The sequence below is a fragment of the Hippoglossus hippoglossus genome, chromosome 1 (genome assembly GCF_009819705.1).
Source record: "Hippoglossus hippoglossus isolate fHipHip1 chromosome 1, fHipHip1.pri, whole genome shotgun sequence".
Taxonomy (NCBI): domain Eukaryota; kingdom Metazoa; phylum Chordata; class Actinopteri; order Pleuronectiformes; family Pleuronectidae; genus Hippoglossus; species Hippoglossus hippoglossus.
The window spans coordinates 14,449,437-14,461,939 of NC_047151.1; the positions used below are offsets into that span (position 1 = coordinate 14,449,437).

The 12,503-nt window shown below is 40.2% G+C and overlaps 2 protein-coding genes across 2 annotated transcripts; both read left to right on the forward strand.

Moving 5' to 3' along the window:
- The first annotated feature begins 295 nt into the window (after positions 1-295).
- Positions 296-6,932, forward strand: tspan34 (tetraspanin 34). The gene is made up of 8 exons (XM_034595800.1): positions 296-431; positions 1,849-1,937; positions 3,430-3,645; positions 4,554-4,628; positions 4,724-4,831; positions 5,293-5,424; positions 5,520-5,612; positions 6,435-6,932. The coding sequence occupies exons 2-8, from the start codon at positions 1,881-1,883 to the stop codon at positions 6,489-6,491; spliced, it is 738 nt and encodes a 245-aa protein (XP_034451691.1). The 5' UTR covers positions 296-431; positions 1,849-1,880; the 3' UTR covers positions 6,492-6,932.
- Positions 6,933-10,675: 3,743 nt separating this feature from the next.
- On the forward strand, positions 10,676-12,303 carry dand5 (DAN domain family, member 5). Its single transcript, XM_034596057.1, has 2 exons — positions 10,676-11,792; positions 12,004-12,303. Exons 1-2 carry the CDS (start codon positions 11,316-11,318, stop codon positions 12,301-12,303), a joined length of 777 nt encoding a protein of 258 aa, XP_034451948.1. The 5' UTR covers positions 10,676-11,315.
- Positions 12,304-12,503: the final 200 nt, after the last annotated feature.

Sequence of the window (12,503 nt, forward strand, 5' to 3'; positions counted from 1 at the left end):
TAAGAAATCATTCATGAACATCAATATTTTATCTTGACCATGAGATGGTTGTAAAGTTTCAGGTCATAAAAGTGTCTATTTTTGAATGGACTTTGGACACTGGGAAATGCTTACCCTGAAAAGCAAAGTCAGTGACGTGTAGGGTATGAACTCTCTTTGTGTGTGTGTGTGTGTGTGTGTGTGTGTGTGTGTGTGTGTGTGTGTGTGTGTGTGTGTGTGTGTGTGTGTGTGTGTGTGTGTGTGTGTGTGTGTGTGTGTGTGTGTGTGTGTGTGTGTGTGTGTGTGTGTGTGTGTGTGTGTGTGTGTGTGTGTGTGTGTGTGTGAGAGAGAGAGAGAGAGAGAGACCTGTGAGGAGATAAAGGGGCATGTGAGAGCCTCGTTGAGCACACTCCTCATCGATCACACCTCAGACGGACGTCCCTGCAGTACAGGTAGGGGTTTCGTGTTTTGTCACACTTTTTTAATATTCACACATCCAAATATCTACAGTCAAAAACTATAGACTTTCTATTTAATTATTATTCATTTATTTTTAATCACAACAAATTAAAGACTAATTGTCGCAAATGAACATCCAGGATGTTTTTAATCTGTGTAGTAAAAATATGAAAATAGATACAAAGTTGAGAACAAATTATTTAATTCTGATAAATCATATTCTTACCCTTTTGGAATCAGATATTTATCTTTTGCAGTGAGGTTAGGGTTGCCATTGATTATATATTGTTTTGTATCAGTGGTTGTCATAGATAACCTCTCACTTGTTATAGTAACACTATATAATCACCACTAACAGACTGAGTAAAGTATTTTTAAGTAAAATATTGCTCATTTCTCACTTCTCTTTAGAAGTGTATATATACAAAGTAAAACACACTCACTCTACAAAGCAGAGAAAACAAGCAGTTGAGGGTTGAGTTCGGGCCTTAAAGTTTTCACTGACTATTTAATAAGCTGCATTAAACATTGTTATTTGTCCTTATTTGTTTTGCTGCCTCAAGCCTGTCTTCCAGTTTATTCAGATAAGCAACATGTGATATGGCCTTGAAATGTTATTGCCTCTTGGAAACAATGTGACTGTTGCCAAGCAGCTTCCTTATTTCCGTTATCGTCAAAGCTGCAATAAGGAAGAAAAAAGGTCAATAACTGTAAAGCTGATCTCACTGCGTGGATACACAGAGCAGACGGATACAACGTTGTGCAAGGCAGGGGACCTTGGTGTGTGGGTGTGTATTTTATGGGTCTGAGCTCATGACACTGTGGCTTTACCATAAATGATGAAACTCATCAGCGGAGTTAGTAACAGACCCTTTTAACCTGTATTTCATCGATTTTATGGCCCAGGTAAGGGCGTGTGAACAGTCTGGGAACGTCACTTTTATTCTCTACTGACACATGTGGGTTGTAACCCATAACGCAACATTGATAAGGAGTTCCACAGTATGATAAACCTGATTCTGCACTTTGACAATGAAGAGAACAAAAGATACTTCATGATCCTTTAAATAGAAAGTTAAGTTTGAAACTAAAGAGAGGACACAAAGGAGACGCATAACATTCTTCAACTGAAACCTCTGGTTACGTCAGCATGAAAAACATTTGGAGAAGATCAAGCCCTCTTCTACTTCCCTGCCAGTTACTGTGGTTAATGTTTAACCAAAGCAAATGCTGTTTGACCCTTGTTGGTGCATGATTGTTGGAATCAGACGCACACATCTACTTTTACCTATCGGTCAGATGTTGTCCATCCAAAAGTCCTTAACAATAAAAGAGGGAGTGTGATTAATTATAGTTCTTTATCAGTTGTCAGTTACACTAACACACACTTTTCTGATCTTTTTCCAACAGTGTGAAGAGAAAAAAAAAAAAGAAACGCCAAGATGTGTTGCTCCAGCTTTCTCAAAATGATGATGTTCATCTTCAATGGCGGCATCTTCGTAAGTACAAAAAGAATCTGACTTTCCTGTTTCAGAGTGCAGAGTCTAATCTTATAACATTACAGATAAATGTGGAACATGTTACAGCTGTTAACTTCCTATATTCAGTGATGGCTTAAAGGAATAGTTTGACATTTGTAGGAAAATACACGTGTCGAGAGCTCGATGAGAGGATTTATTATCACTCTCATACGTGTAAGTTCAATATAACACTAGAGCCAGGAGACTTAACTTAGCTTAGCTTAGCATAGAGACTGGAAACAGAGGGGAGGTGTTAGCCCAGCTCCATCCTGAAGGTAACAAAGCACTAATGGAGTCTTTGCTGGAAAACTGTCAAACTCACCATGGCAACGAGACACCAGGAAGTCACTTCACCCACACAGTGAATATATTCAGAGATATAAACCTGTTTAAATCACAGTGTAACAGTGACCACCCACTTTTAGTACAACTCTGGTTCTGGAAGTCAATTTCTTATTCATTTTCTCAACGGACAATAGTATTGAAAAATGGAAAGAAACGTAAAAGGATAGAGACTATATCAAGAGTGAATGAACTACACATCCCATAAACCATCGGCAATGATCCCTACCTTCATCACGCTTCCTCTTGAGCTTAACCTTGTTGTAGTGATTTCTCCCCCTTTGGACTCACTATTACACCTGGGGATTGTGGGTAGTTTTTTTCTTTTAAACGCAGTTGACATCATGCAGACATTTCACTATCTCGTAGCTTGTGGTAAATCTACCTTGGATGGTTCTGTGGCGGTTGAAGGGATGTGGAGAATGTTGAGGATCTGAATGAGATGAGTGGATATGGAGAGTGGAGGCCACTGGGGAGGAGGAGGAGGGTCACAGCGAATCACTGACAGGACAGCTGAGGAGAACAGATTTAAATATGGCAGGGTCAACATGATTGGCCGATTGAGATAATGGCAAAAATCTGATTGGATTTCCATAAACATTCAACTGATTAGAGGAGGTCGGGGAGAGTGGGAGAGAAGAGCTTCATGGCCCAGCACAGGAATGAAGATGTTAGAGTTGTTCTATTAGATTCCATAACACTATGCAATCCCTCATTTTAACATTTGTTTCCTTAGTCTCTGTGAAAAATAAAAATAATATGATGTTTCTGAGGGGTAAGTGTCCATATTCCAGGACCAACTGATGTCCACTGCAGCTCCTGCCACAGGACAAATTAAAACCTTACATCATCATAACTTGGTTTAGATTGACAGACTCTCTTCTCAAGTATTTTTCCAAAATTTCTACTTGTAATCTCTGCCGTATAAAAGCTTTTTGTTCGTTAGAGAGTTCACTTGTTACATGTCAGAACAAACCATGACTCTTCCACTCCCGAGTGGACCTTCCTCTTCTGTCAGGCTATTCTGCCATTGATATTCTGTTATTTCTCATGTCACTCCTGACTATTCTCTATCTTCTCAATACTTTTTAAATCGCTGCTCTTCTTTCTTTTCCTTCCCATCATGCAGTTAGCAGGTGGAGCCATCCTGGGTGTGGGAGTGTGGGTGAAGGTGGACAGCGGCTCCCTGCTGGGTATACTGGACAACGTGCCTGATGCACCAGCTGGGTTATCTCAGCTGGTCAACGTCAGCTACCTGCTCATAGCCGTGGGGGCTGTGCTGCTGGTCATTGGCTTCCTGGGCTGCTGCGGAGCTATGAAGGAGAGCAGGTGCATGCTGCTGACGGTGAGCCATGTTTGATCAGTCTATGGAGTATAGACTGAGTTTAAGTAAAAGAGAAAAAAAAGGCTTTTATTCTTCCGAAGAGTTGGCTCAGTAATAATGATTATTCTTTTCAAGCAGTAACTTCTGTGTGTTTGAAATGGTGCCACAATGTCACACCATTGTAGTAGGATGAAAACACTTCTTGGAATGGGATTCAGTAGAGCACGTACCGCAGCTTAAATTCAATCAAGCTGCTCCAAATTGCACACACTTATAGATATCAGTCCCCTAAATATGCCTGTTTCTTTTCATCAAGATCCATGAATTATTCCCTGGGAAAGTCAAAAAAAGTCACTTTATCTCACAATGTAAAAGAAAGTAATAAAAAAAAATCCTGGATCTGGATCCAAGCCAAAATGTAATGGGTAATTTCTTGGCCCATGTCTGGTCCTTCCAGCAAGTTTTGTGGGAATTCGTTCATTAGTTTTTGTGTAATCCTGCTGACAAACCAACCAACCAACAAACTAGAAGTGGAGCACTTACCTCCGCCAAGTCTCAGAGTGATGTTACAATGTTTCTAGCTCTGAAAAAGCCGACCCCCCCCCCCCCCCGTATGAAATGACATTCAAATCCACTAGATCCAGATTTAAAAGTAGATTTTTATTTAGATCGGCACAAAATTGTTTTTAAGTAAAGTGAAACTTTAAACCGAAGAGATCAGGGAATTCTGGTGACAGTAAATGTCAAAATGTTTGATGATGTCCTGATGAGAAGCAGTTTTAATCACTTAGCTTTGGGTTTGATCTGCATACGTTACAAGCCTGTTTCTGACTCTGTTGGTGATACTTGATTTTACAGCTATACAGTGCAACTCCCAATCAAATGTTTCACAGTGAAAGTGATTATTTATCATTTCCTCTCCCACGTAGTTCTTCAGTATTGTGCTGATTATCTTCATCATCGAGGTTGCAGGAGCTGTGGTGCTGCTTGTCTTCCAGAATGTGGTGAGTGGCCCCTTGAAAAAAATCGATCTTGGCTGAAGCTCCCATTGGACACATTTAATATCACAAATATCACAATCGCTTATTGTCCTTCTCAGGCTGAGGATCTTCTCCAGAGTGTGGGAGAGGGAGTTAAAAAAAGCATTGAAGGAAGTTACGGAGAAGATGAAGGTGTGACCTCGATTTGGGACTCTACCATGGAGGAGGTACTGTGTTTTTCACTTGGAGTTTGAGTTTTTAGATACACACGGCTCTATGATCCCATGTGACCCAACGTTTTAGATGAAAGTAGTGGCTCTGTGTGTACAACAAACAATTCTTTGATTTCTTGAACACAAACACTTTGGATCTGCAGTCAACTCACTCACCTCTGTATGATTGTTGGGGTGATTATCACCAAAATGTCTTCTTCTACCACACGTCATAGGAATAGACCATTTTCCCCCACATCACGCTCAGGGTGGGAAACTCAAACGTTGTTATGAAGCGAATAATGTTGTACTGCTGTGATCCAGGTTTATAAGTAACTAGATTTACTTTGGTTTTACATTTCCATAACTGAGCAGCCTGCACCGCTCCACACACTGTAGCATCGTGGCTGCGCAGATGAGACGACTGAATTGTTTCTGTTGAGATGTGACGTTAAAACTCTGTGGTTTCCTTCCAGTTCACGTGCTGCGGATTCAACAACTACACAGACTTCGACGGCTCCCCTTTTAACGTCAAGGAAAATATGTACCCAATCGCATGTTGTAATTCAACCTCGGAGAAATGCAGTCAAAACGAAGCGCACTTCTCGGTACGAGACCAAGCTTACTTGTGGTTTGACTTCGTACATCACCATTAATAGCAGCGATGAGGTGCCTCTGTTCAAACCTGTGCTCTCTCTTCCAGGCGGTGGATGGCTGCTATGATAAGCTGCTGGCGCTGATAGAGAATAACGCTGTGGTCATCGCAGGTGTGGCTCTAGGAATTGTCGCTCTCGAGGTACAGAAAGCTCCACACGTTATTTAACATCATTCTCCAGCAGCTCTGTGCCACAGTGTCTTCCTTGGTCAAAGTTAGTTTGATAGAATAGGATAAAACTGACACTTGTTTTACTATATGTCGCATATCATTCCCAAATCTATAGTGGGTCACTTTTTTTATCTGCATATATAGGCATGCTCATTAATGACACTAAATCAAATCTAAACCAGAAGATCAAACCTCCGCCAAAGCCCAACTGTGCAAAACAAACAATGCATCACAATAAAACAAACAATATGTCATAGTTGTCCACAAAGCCAATAGTGTAATGTAACACCGTCCTACCATCTAAAGTATCACCATATGTATCTGTGGACACATATGAGTTAAGACTTGTTGTATTTTGGAAAACAAATTCCTTTTTTATGGAGCAGAATATATAAAACAGAATTCATGTGAATATTTTTCAATCATGGAAGGTAATGATGATGCTTCACCAGACAAACTTGAGTTACTCTACTTCCTCGTTTTTTTTCAGCTTCTTCCTCTGTGAAGTTGAATTTCAAGTTTTCAATTCATGGTTTTATGTGGCAGGACTAAAACTGTAGTCAGTGAAGTCATTTAGCACAAAGCACGGTAGAATTTGATCAAGGAGGTTTTTATTTTTCTTATTTTAATGGATTTTGTAATCTGAGCCTGGGTTTTTATATGACAGTGCATGAGTTTTTTACAGCTGTATAATTCTACAGATTTTTATCAACTTGTCTTCAGTCTATAATCTGCATCTCAGCTGCTTTACACTGTATTTTGCCAAATCCTGAAGCGCTGCTGTGTTTACAGATCGCTGCGATGACGGTTTCCATGGTTCTCTACAAGGACATCGGCAACAAGGCGTGATGCTTCCCGTTTGAGATGAGATGACGACGTTGTAATTGGTTGGAGAAATTTGACTTGTAGCAGTTTTCTTTGTATAAAGTTTTTCCTCTTCTTTTTAAAAACAATCACCACAGTCAGATAAACTAAGGCTTGGCATGTAGGGCATTAAAACCAGAGATGGAGAGGCAGTCGGTTGAACTACTGTGTTCTTCATCTATACTGAGCACATTTACACTGTGATTTATTTATATATAAAGAAAGGGCTGTTCAAGTGATGTGGCATGTGCTGAAATATACATCTGATGATATGTAATGATGCACAGTGCGGAGAATGATCTGCACAGGCTGTGTCAGTTGTTTCTGTCCCACATATTCACTGCAATGAAACAATGAATTTATTTTTGTATGTTTGATCATATATAGATAATAAATATCGCAATCTTGACCTTTGAGGATTATTAACAAGTTGATCTTTGTTGTTTTATTATCCACATACATTTTTTTGTAGCCTGAACAAAACATGAAAAACACTAAAGCGCCGAATATGAGAATTTAAATAAACTGTCGGTCTGTAAATTGATGAAATATATGTCAAATTGATCCTTCAACAAAAAGTTAATTTCAATTAAATACATAAAACATATTTCATCAGTGCTGTTTGCTGCAGTTTTTCTGAGCACACGGAGGAGAAGTGATTTGGTTAATATTATTACTTAAGATAAGAACACAATACTACATCGTTATCACACCAGTGGAAAATGTACAGGACCTCAACAACAATGGCCCTGACACTGTCTCTATCACCAGTTATATTAGTGTCATATTAACTCATATACTTTATTGAATGAACCACAAATGACTGGATGGTCAAACATTCAAAGTTATGGCTTCAACAACCTACAGCTTTGGAAAATGTTGAGCGTTAAGTGAATAGGAAAAAGTCAAAGTTAATTTTCAGCAGAATACATCCTCTTTCCTCAGGGTCATAAAACGCTCAGGAACAAGTAAATGTGTGTAGAAATAATTTCTACACGAAATATCAGATATATTAAATCATGTTGCTCGAACCATATTGAATCTGGTTCATTGATAAGCATGTCCGCCTTAAATAAATTGGCGGAATTGTATCTTAATTTGAAGCCGCTGCCTTCATCAAATGAATGCAATGAACTGCTATACATAGGAAATGGGTTTATTTGTCAGTGTTGCAGTTTATTTCCATCAGAAAGCTAATTTAACACAGGTTTAAAGGAGGAAGGAGAAAGAGTCACTCATAAATGGTAAATGGTCTGTATTCGTATAGAGCTTTTCTAGTCTTGATGACCAATCGAAGCACTTTACAGTACGTTTTTTTTTGGCCATTCATACAGTGGTTTTAAATACCTCAAGACCTCAACACGTGATCACAGACACACTCTGAGTCTCAGGGCCTTGTGTGTGTTTTGGGGATATTTTGTTGTATTTGCATAGAGTTCTGCATGTGTGTCATATAATTGAGCGTACTAATAAATACTATCAATGAACACCTATTTAGTTACTGTGTGGGGAAGAGAAAGTTCTAATGATTAATCCTTATGGTCATAAATGCTTTACTTTAAATTTCAATTCAACAGGTGAACCGTGTACTTTACACAGGGTTGATTATAGTGTATGTGACTCTGTGTGTGTGTGTGTGTGTGTGTGTGTTCGTGTGTCAACCACCCATTCACACACACAGCCGTACAGCACTTCTATACGCAGCGATTATTCTATCACAATATTCCTACACAATTTGAGGTTCAGTGTCTTGCCCAGGGACACTACAGAATGCAGACTGAAGGAGCTGGGGATCAAACCACCGACCTTCTGGTTAGTGGAAGACCCTGTCTATCTCCTGAGCCACAGCAGACCATAATAAACACTGACAGTATGACGGCAATATGAAACCCTTACCTATACAACATGTGTTTTGTTTATTTATCATACTTCACAAATGAACACGTGGCATTAACTCATACATCCTAGTATGTTTCTCACTAAACAAAACAGAGTTTTACAGCATGGAGCTGTTTTCTTCTTTTCTATGGCAGAACACAGTCGATGAGACAGGTGCCTTTTTTTAAAGTTCCACCTTCATGGGTCACTTTCCTGAGACGATCCAGAATCTGCACATATTGTTCCCTGACCAGTTACTCATAACCAGTGAGTAACTGCTCAGGGAACAATGTGTGCAGTCAAACGTCCTTTTATTTGGTTTTATTGACACAGTTTCTCTTGGCTACATCACCAGCAAAAGCAGGAAGCAAATTAAAGTCAATAACTCGGATAAAAAGGTTGCCCGCCTGTTTCAGTTCATCGCGGAAGACATGACTGACTAAACGGTTTCTTAATTGAGTTTCTCATGTCGGCAAATTGGATTCATCATAATTTTTGAATGCCTCGACAACTGCCACATTAAACTCTGGTTCACCCCACTGAGGAGCTGCAGCAGTTTATACAAATCACTCAGGATTTGCAATTAATTACAAATATAAAGAATCATTTCAACACAGCAGACGTATCCTGTACCGTGTGTGTAGAAGAAACAAGGTGGAAATGCGGATTTTAACTTTTAACATGTCTCCTTATTGTCAATAATGAGAGAGACAGTGCTTTGTAAACTGTGCCCCCTGGTGGACAAAGCTTATTCTGCAGCTGTAGAATGTGATTTCCCCACAATAATACTGAACACATCGTCAACATTACACACTAATATTTCAAAAGCTCAGTGGAGATGGCACTGCAGAGCTCCCACCTACTGCGTGAATGTCCCAGGTTAGTGGAGGTGAGAAAGTCTTCAGGTTAAACCCCCGTGGGTCATTTACTCTGCTCACACTTTCATCTGTGGACCATGTTTAGTGGTGGATGGGAAACAAGACGTATACAAGTGCAAATAGAGCAAAGTTCCTCTTAATACCAATGTCTCTGTGAGGAAGTCAAACAGCCTTTCTGTTACAGCACATAATCACACAGTCAGGCCTTCAGCAGTAAGTGTTTGATCAGGTCACGGGTGACGGAGCGCAGTGAAGTCTAATGGTGTTATGATGGGATGTCTAGGGAGAGACTGACGAGCTGCTTCATAAACTCATTATTGCTTTACAGCCAAAGGTTACACAGAGACACCTACTTATAAAGACAGGATTTATTGCTGTGTTTTTAACCACAGCAGACGTCCTTTAACTGTGGGATCCAGGAAAGTGTTTCCTAACTGTAATGTGGTTTTACTGAACTGCAAATTGTGACTATATGATGGTGCTGAAAACTAGTTTCTAATAATCTCCATTTCCTAGGATGACGAATCTAAAAAATGGTAAATAATGATAGATAATAGAAATAAAGTTTCGTATTGATTGTGGTTTTAAATAAATATATAAGAGGATAAGTGTTTGAGTACCTTTTCAAAATCATATGAATATAAAAAGTCCTGTGGCTGAAACCAGATCTCAACCAATTGAGCACCTACGGGAGGTTTTGGACGGACGTGTTTGGCAGCACTTTCCACTGCAGTCATTAAAATAACTGAAAATAACATAATGAATAAATAAAAGGAAAATGAGCAAATATCTGTTGGAAGAATTGAGTTCATACCTTGACTGTGAAGTGCACATTTCATATCAAAGTCACAAAGTGATTCACAAGAGGAAAAAACAACAGTAAAACAATAAGATTCAATACGGATTAAAGTTAAAAAATGTAAATAAAAGTGAATTAAATAAATTCAAATTCACCCAAAGCAGAAGCAGATGTAACATTTCTGATCTCAGCTTGTGAGTCATTGCAGAGTTCACTGCAAAAGCACACAACATCCCAGAGTAACTGAAGAAGACCACATAGATCATCTGATCTAAGATGATGTGAAGGCTCATTCAGAGTCAATAAATCCTTGATGGTCTTGGTTGTGTAAAGCTTGAAATGTCATCAATCAAATCTTAATATCAGAGCAAAAACAAAGAGGGAGCTGTTGTGTTGTCATATTTTCTTGTACCAGTTATAATACTGCCAGACTTTTGTACGAATAAAGTCCATGCAAGGAGGCCTGAGTTAAACCTGTGTAGAGGGTGTTACAGCATCTAGCTGGAAAAGTTCAAATCCTCAAATGTTAAGAAGGATTTAATCTTTGAAATAAGCTTGATTTGGAAAAAAAATAGGATTAGACACATTTATTTACTTGATCCACAAAACAAAGGCCAGAGTCAAATATAACTTCCAGATTTGATTTCAGCTCATTTAGTATATTTTCTTGGTGCTCCCTTCATTCCCATTTATCTGTTTATGCTAAGATTCAAGTTCTTAAAGATTCAAGTTAAATGTTGTGGTGGCTCATGGTTGTTTTTGCTATGATTTTTTCATCCAAAGAGAATTACACTAAATTAAATCTCAATGGTTAAACTTGTTAAGTAGAAGATTGTCTGGAATCAACCCAGCATTATTTTGAAACTCAAAGATCACAGAGATCCCTTAAGATGTGATGTTTTTATGACCATGTTTTTAACGTTCACCTTGAAGCTGAAATCTCTCCGGCTGGCAACCATCCACGACCTGGAGCTTTAAGCTTGGTGTGATGTCTGGTCTGGTGTGGGAATTGTGACACCTTCTCTGCATTGAAACCCAGGCGAGACCTGGCAGCTGCCTATATAAAAGACTCCCTCCATCACACTGACAAAGTCCTGACAGCAAGGTTGCCATTTGGAACCTTGAACCACAAAACCAGACAACTTCTTGTTTAACTTTTTTCTTGTTTTCGTCAGTTTTTTAAATTAATTGCATAGATTTTATTTCTCCAATCATCGATTAGTCTTCAAGCAGCATCTCTCTTTGTGTGAAACTATGGCTTCCCTCGTCACCTTCGTCATTTTGTCAAGTTGGACGACTCTGGCTTTTACTTTTCCTCATAACACGTTTGAGAACATTTTGAAAAGGTCACGGGTGGATTTTGAATCCTCCGGCAGCGGACCCGAGGAGCCTATCCGAGGAATAGTCCGGGTGGTTCAGCTGGACCATCGCGCTCTGGCCCAGTCAGGGTTCTTCAGAAAGGGAATGAGCCCCAGGACAGCCCCCTCGTTCCGCAAGAGTTTGCCCTTCCCTGCCTTCTTGTCTCAGGGGCGTCCAGGTCCGGCCCCGGCCGCCAAGGCTCCAGTGAGTCCCCTGCACCACCTGCACCCTAAAGGCCCCACCGAAATGGACCTGAAGAAGAAACAGGGGCTGCAGATGTGGCAAAGAGCCATGGATAAAGGAGGCAAGTTGTCCCTGCCGGTCAACCTGAAGGACATGAAACAGACGTGCACTGCGGTGCCTTTCACTCAGGTAAGAGGCAAAGATTTAAATTAGCTTAATCTGCTAAATGGATTTCTGTGCACACACAATAAAGTCAATTAACAAGTGGATAGAATTGACTGATTGTTTAAACAGTAAAACAGAAATAGAGGAAATGTCGATTGTTCATTAGATTTACAGAAACACAATGTAGTTTTTTAAATGGTAAGAGGTAAATCAACATCTAATCTTCTCCTCCCAGCGTGTGACCGCAGACGGATGCGAGACAGTGACGGTGCACAACAAGCTGTGTTTCGGTCAGTGCAGCTCTCTGTTTGTGCCGTCCGAAGGTGAGTTTGCCGGGTTGGGCACCGGGACGGGGGCCCTTCACCGCCGGGCCCCCTGCTCGCGCTGCGCTCCATCCAAAGCCCAAACCGTGACTGTGCCCCTGCGCTGTCGAGGAGAGGTCCGGGAGAAGCGAGTGATGGTGGTGGAGGAGTGCAAGTGTGAGACGGGCATCGAGGAGAGAAGTGCAGAGGCCGCAGCGTCCATGCAGCTGTAGCTGTTGTGACAAAACTACATGACGTGACGGCTGTGATTATTCACTGACAGTTGAAATAGAGGAACAAGGAGACATGAACTTTTCACTTCAATTGACATCTTTAATTCTCTGTCAAATCGCTTTGTATCTGTAACTGTGTGTGTACTTTATTTGTATATATGAGTCTGAATGTGATTTTCAGAGTAAAATAACCTGGTGGC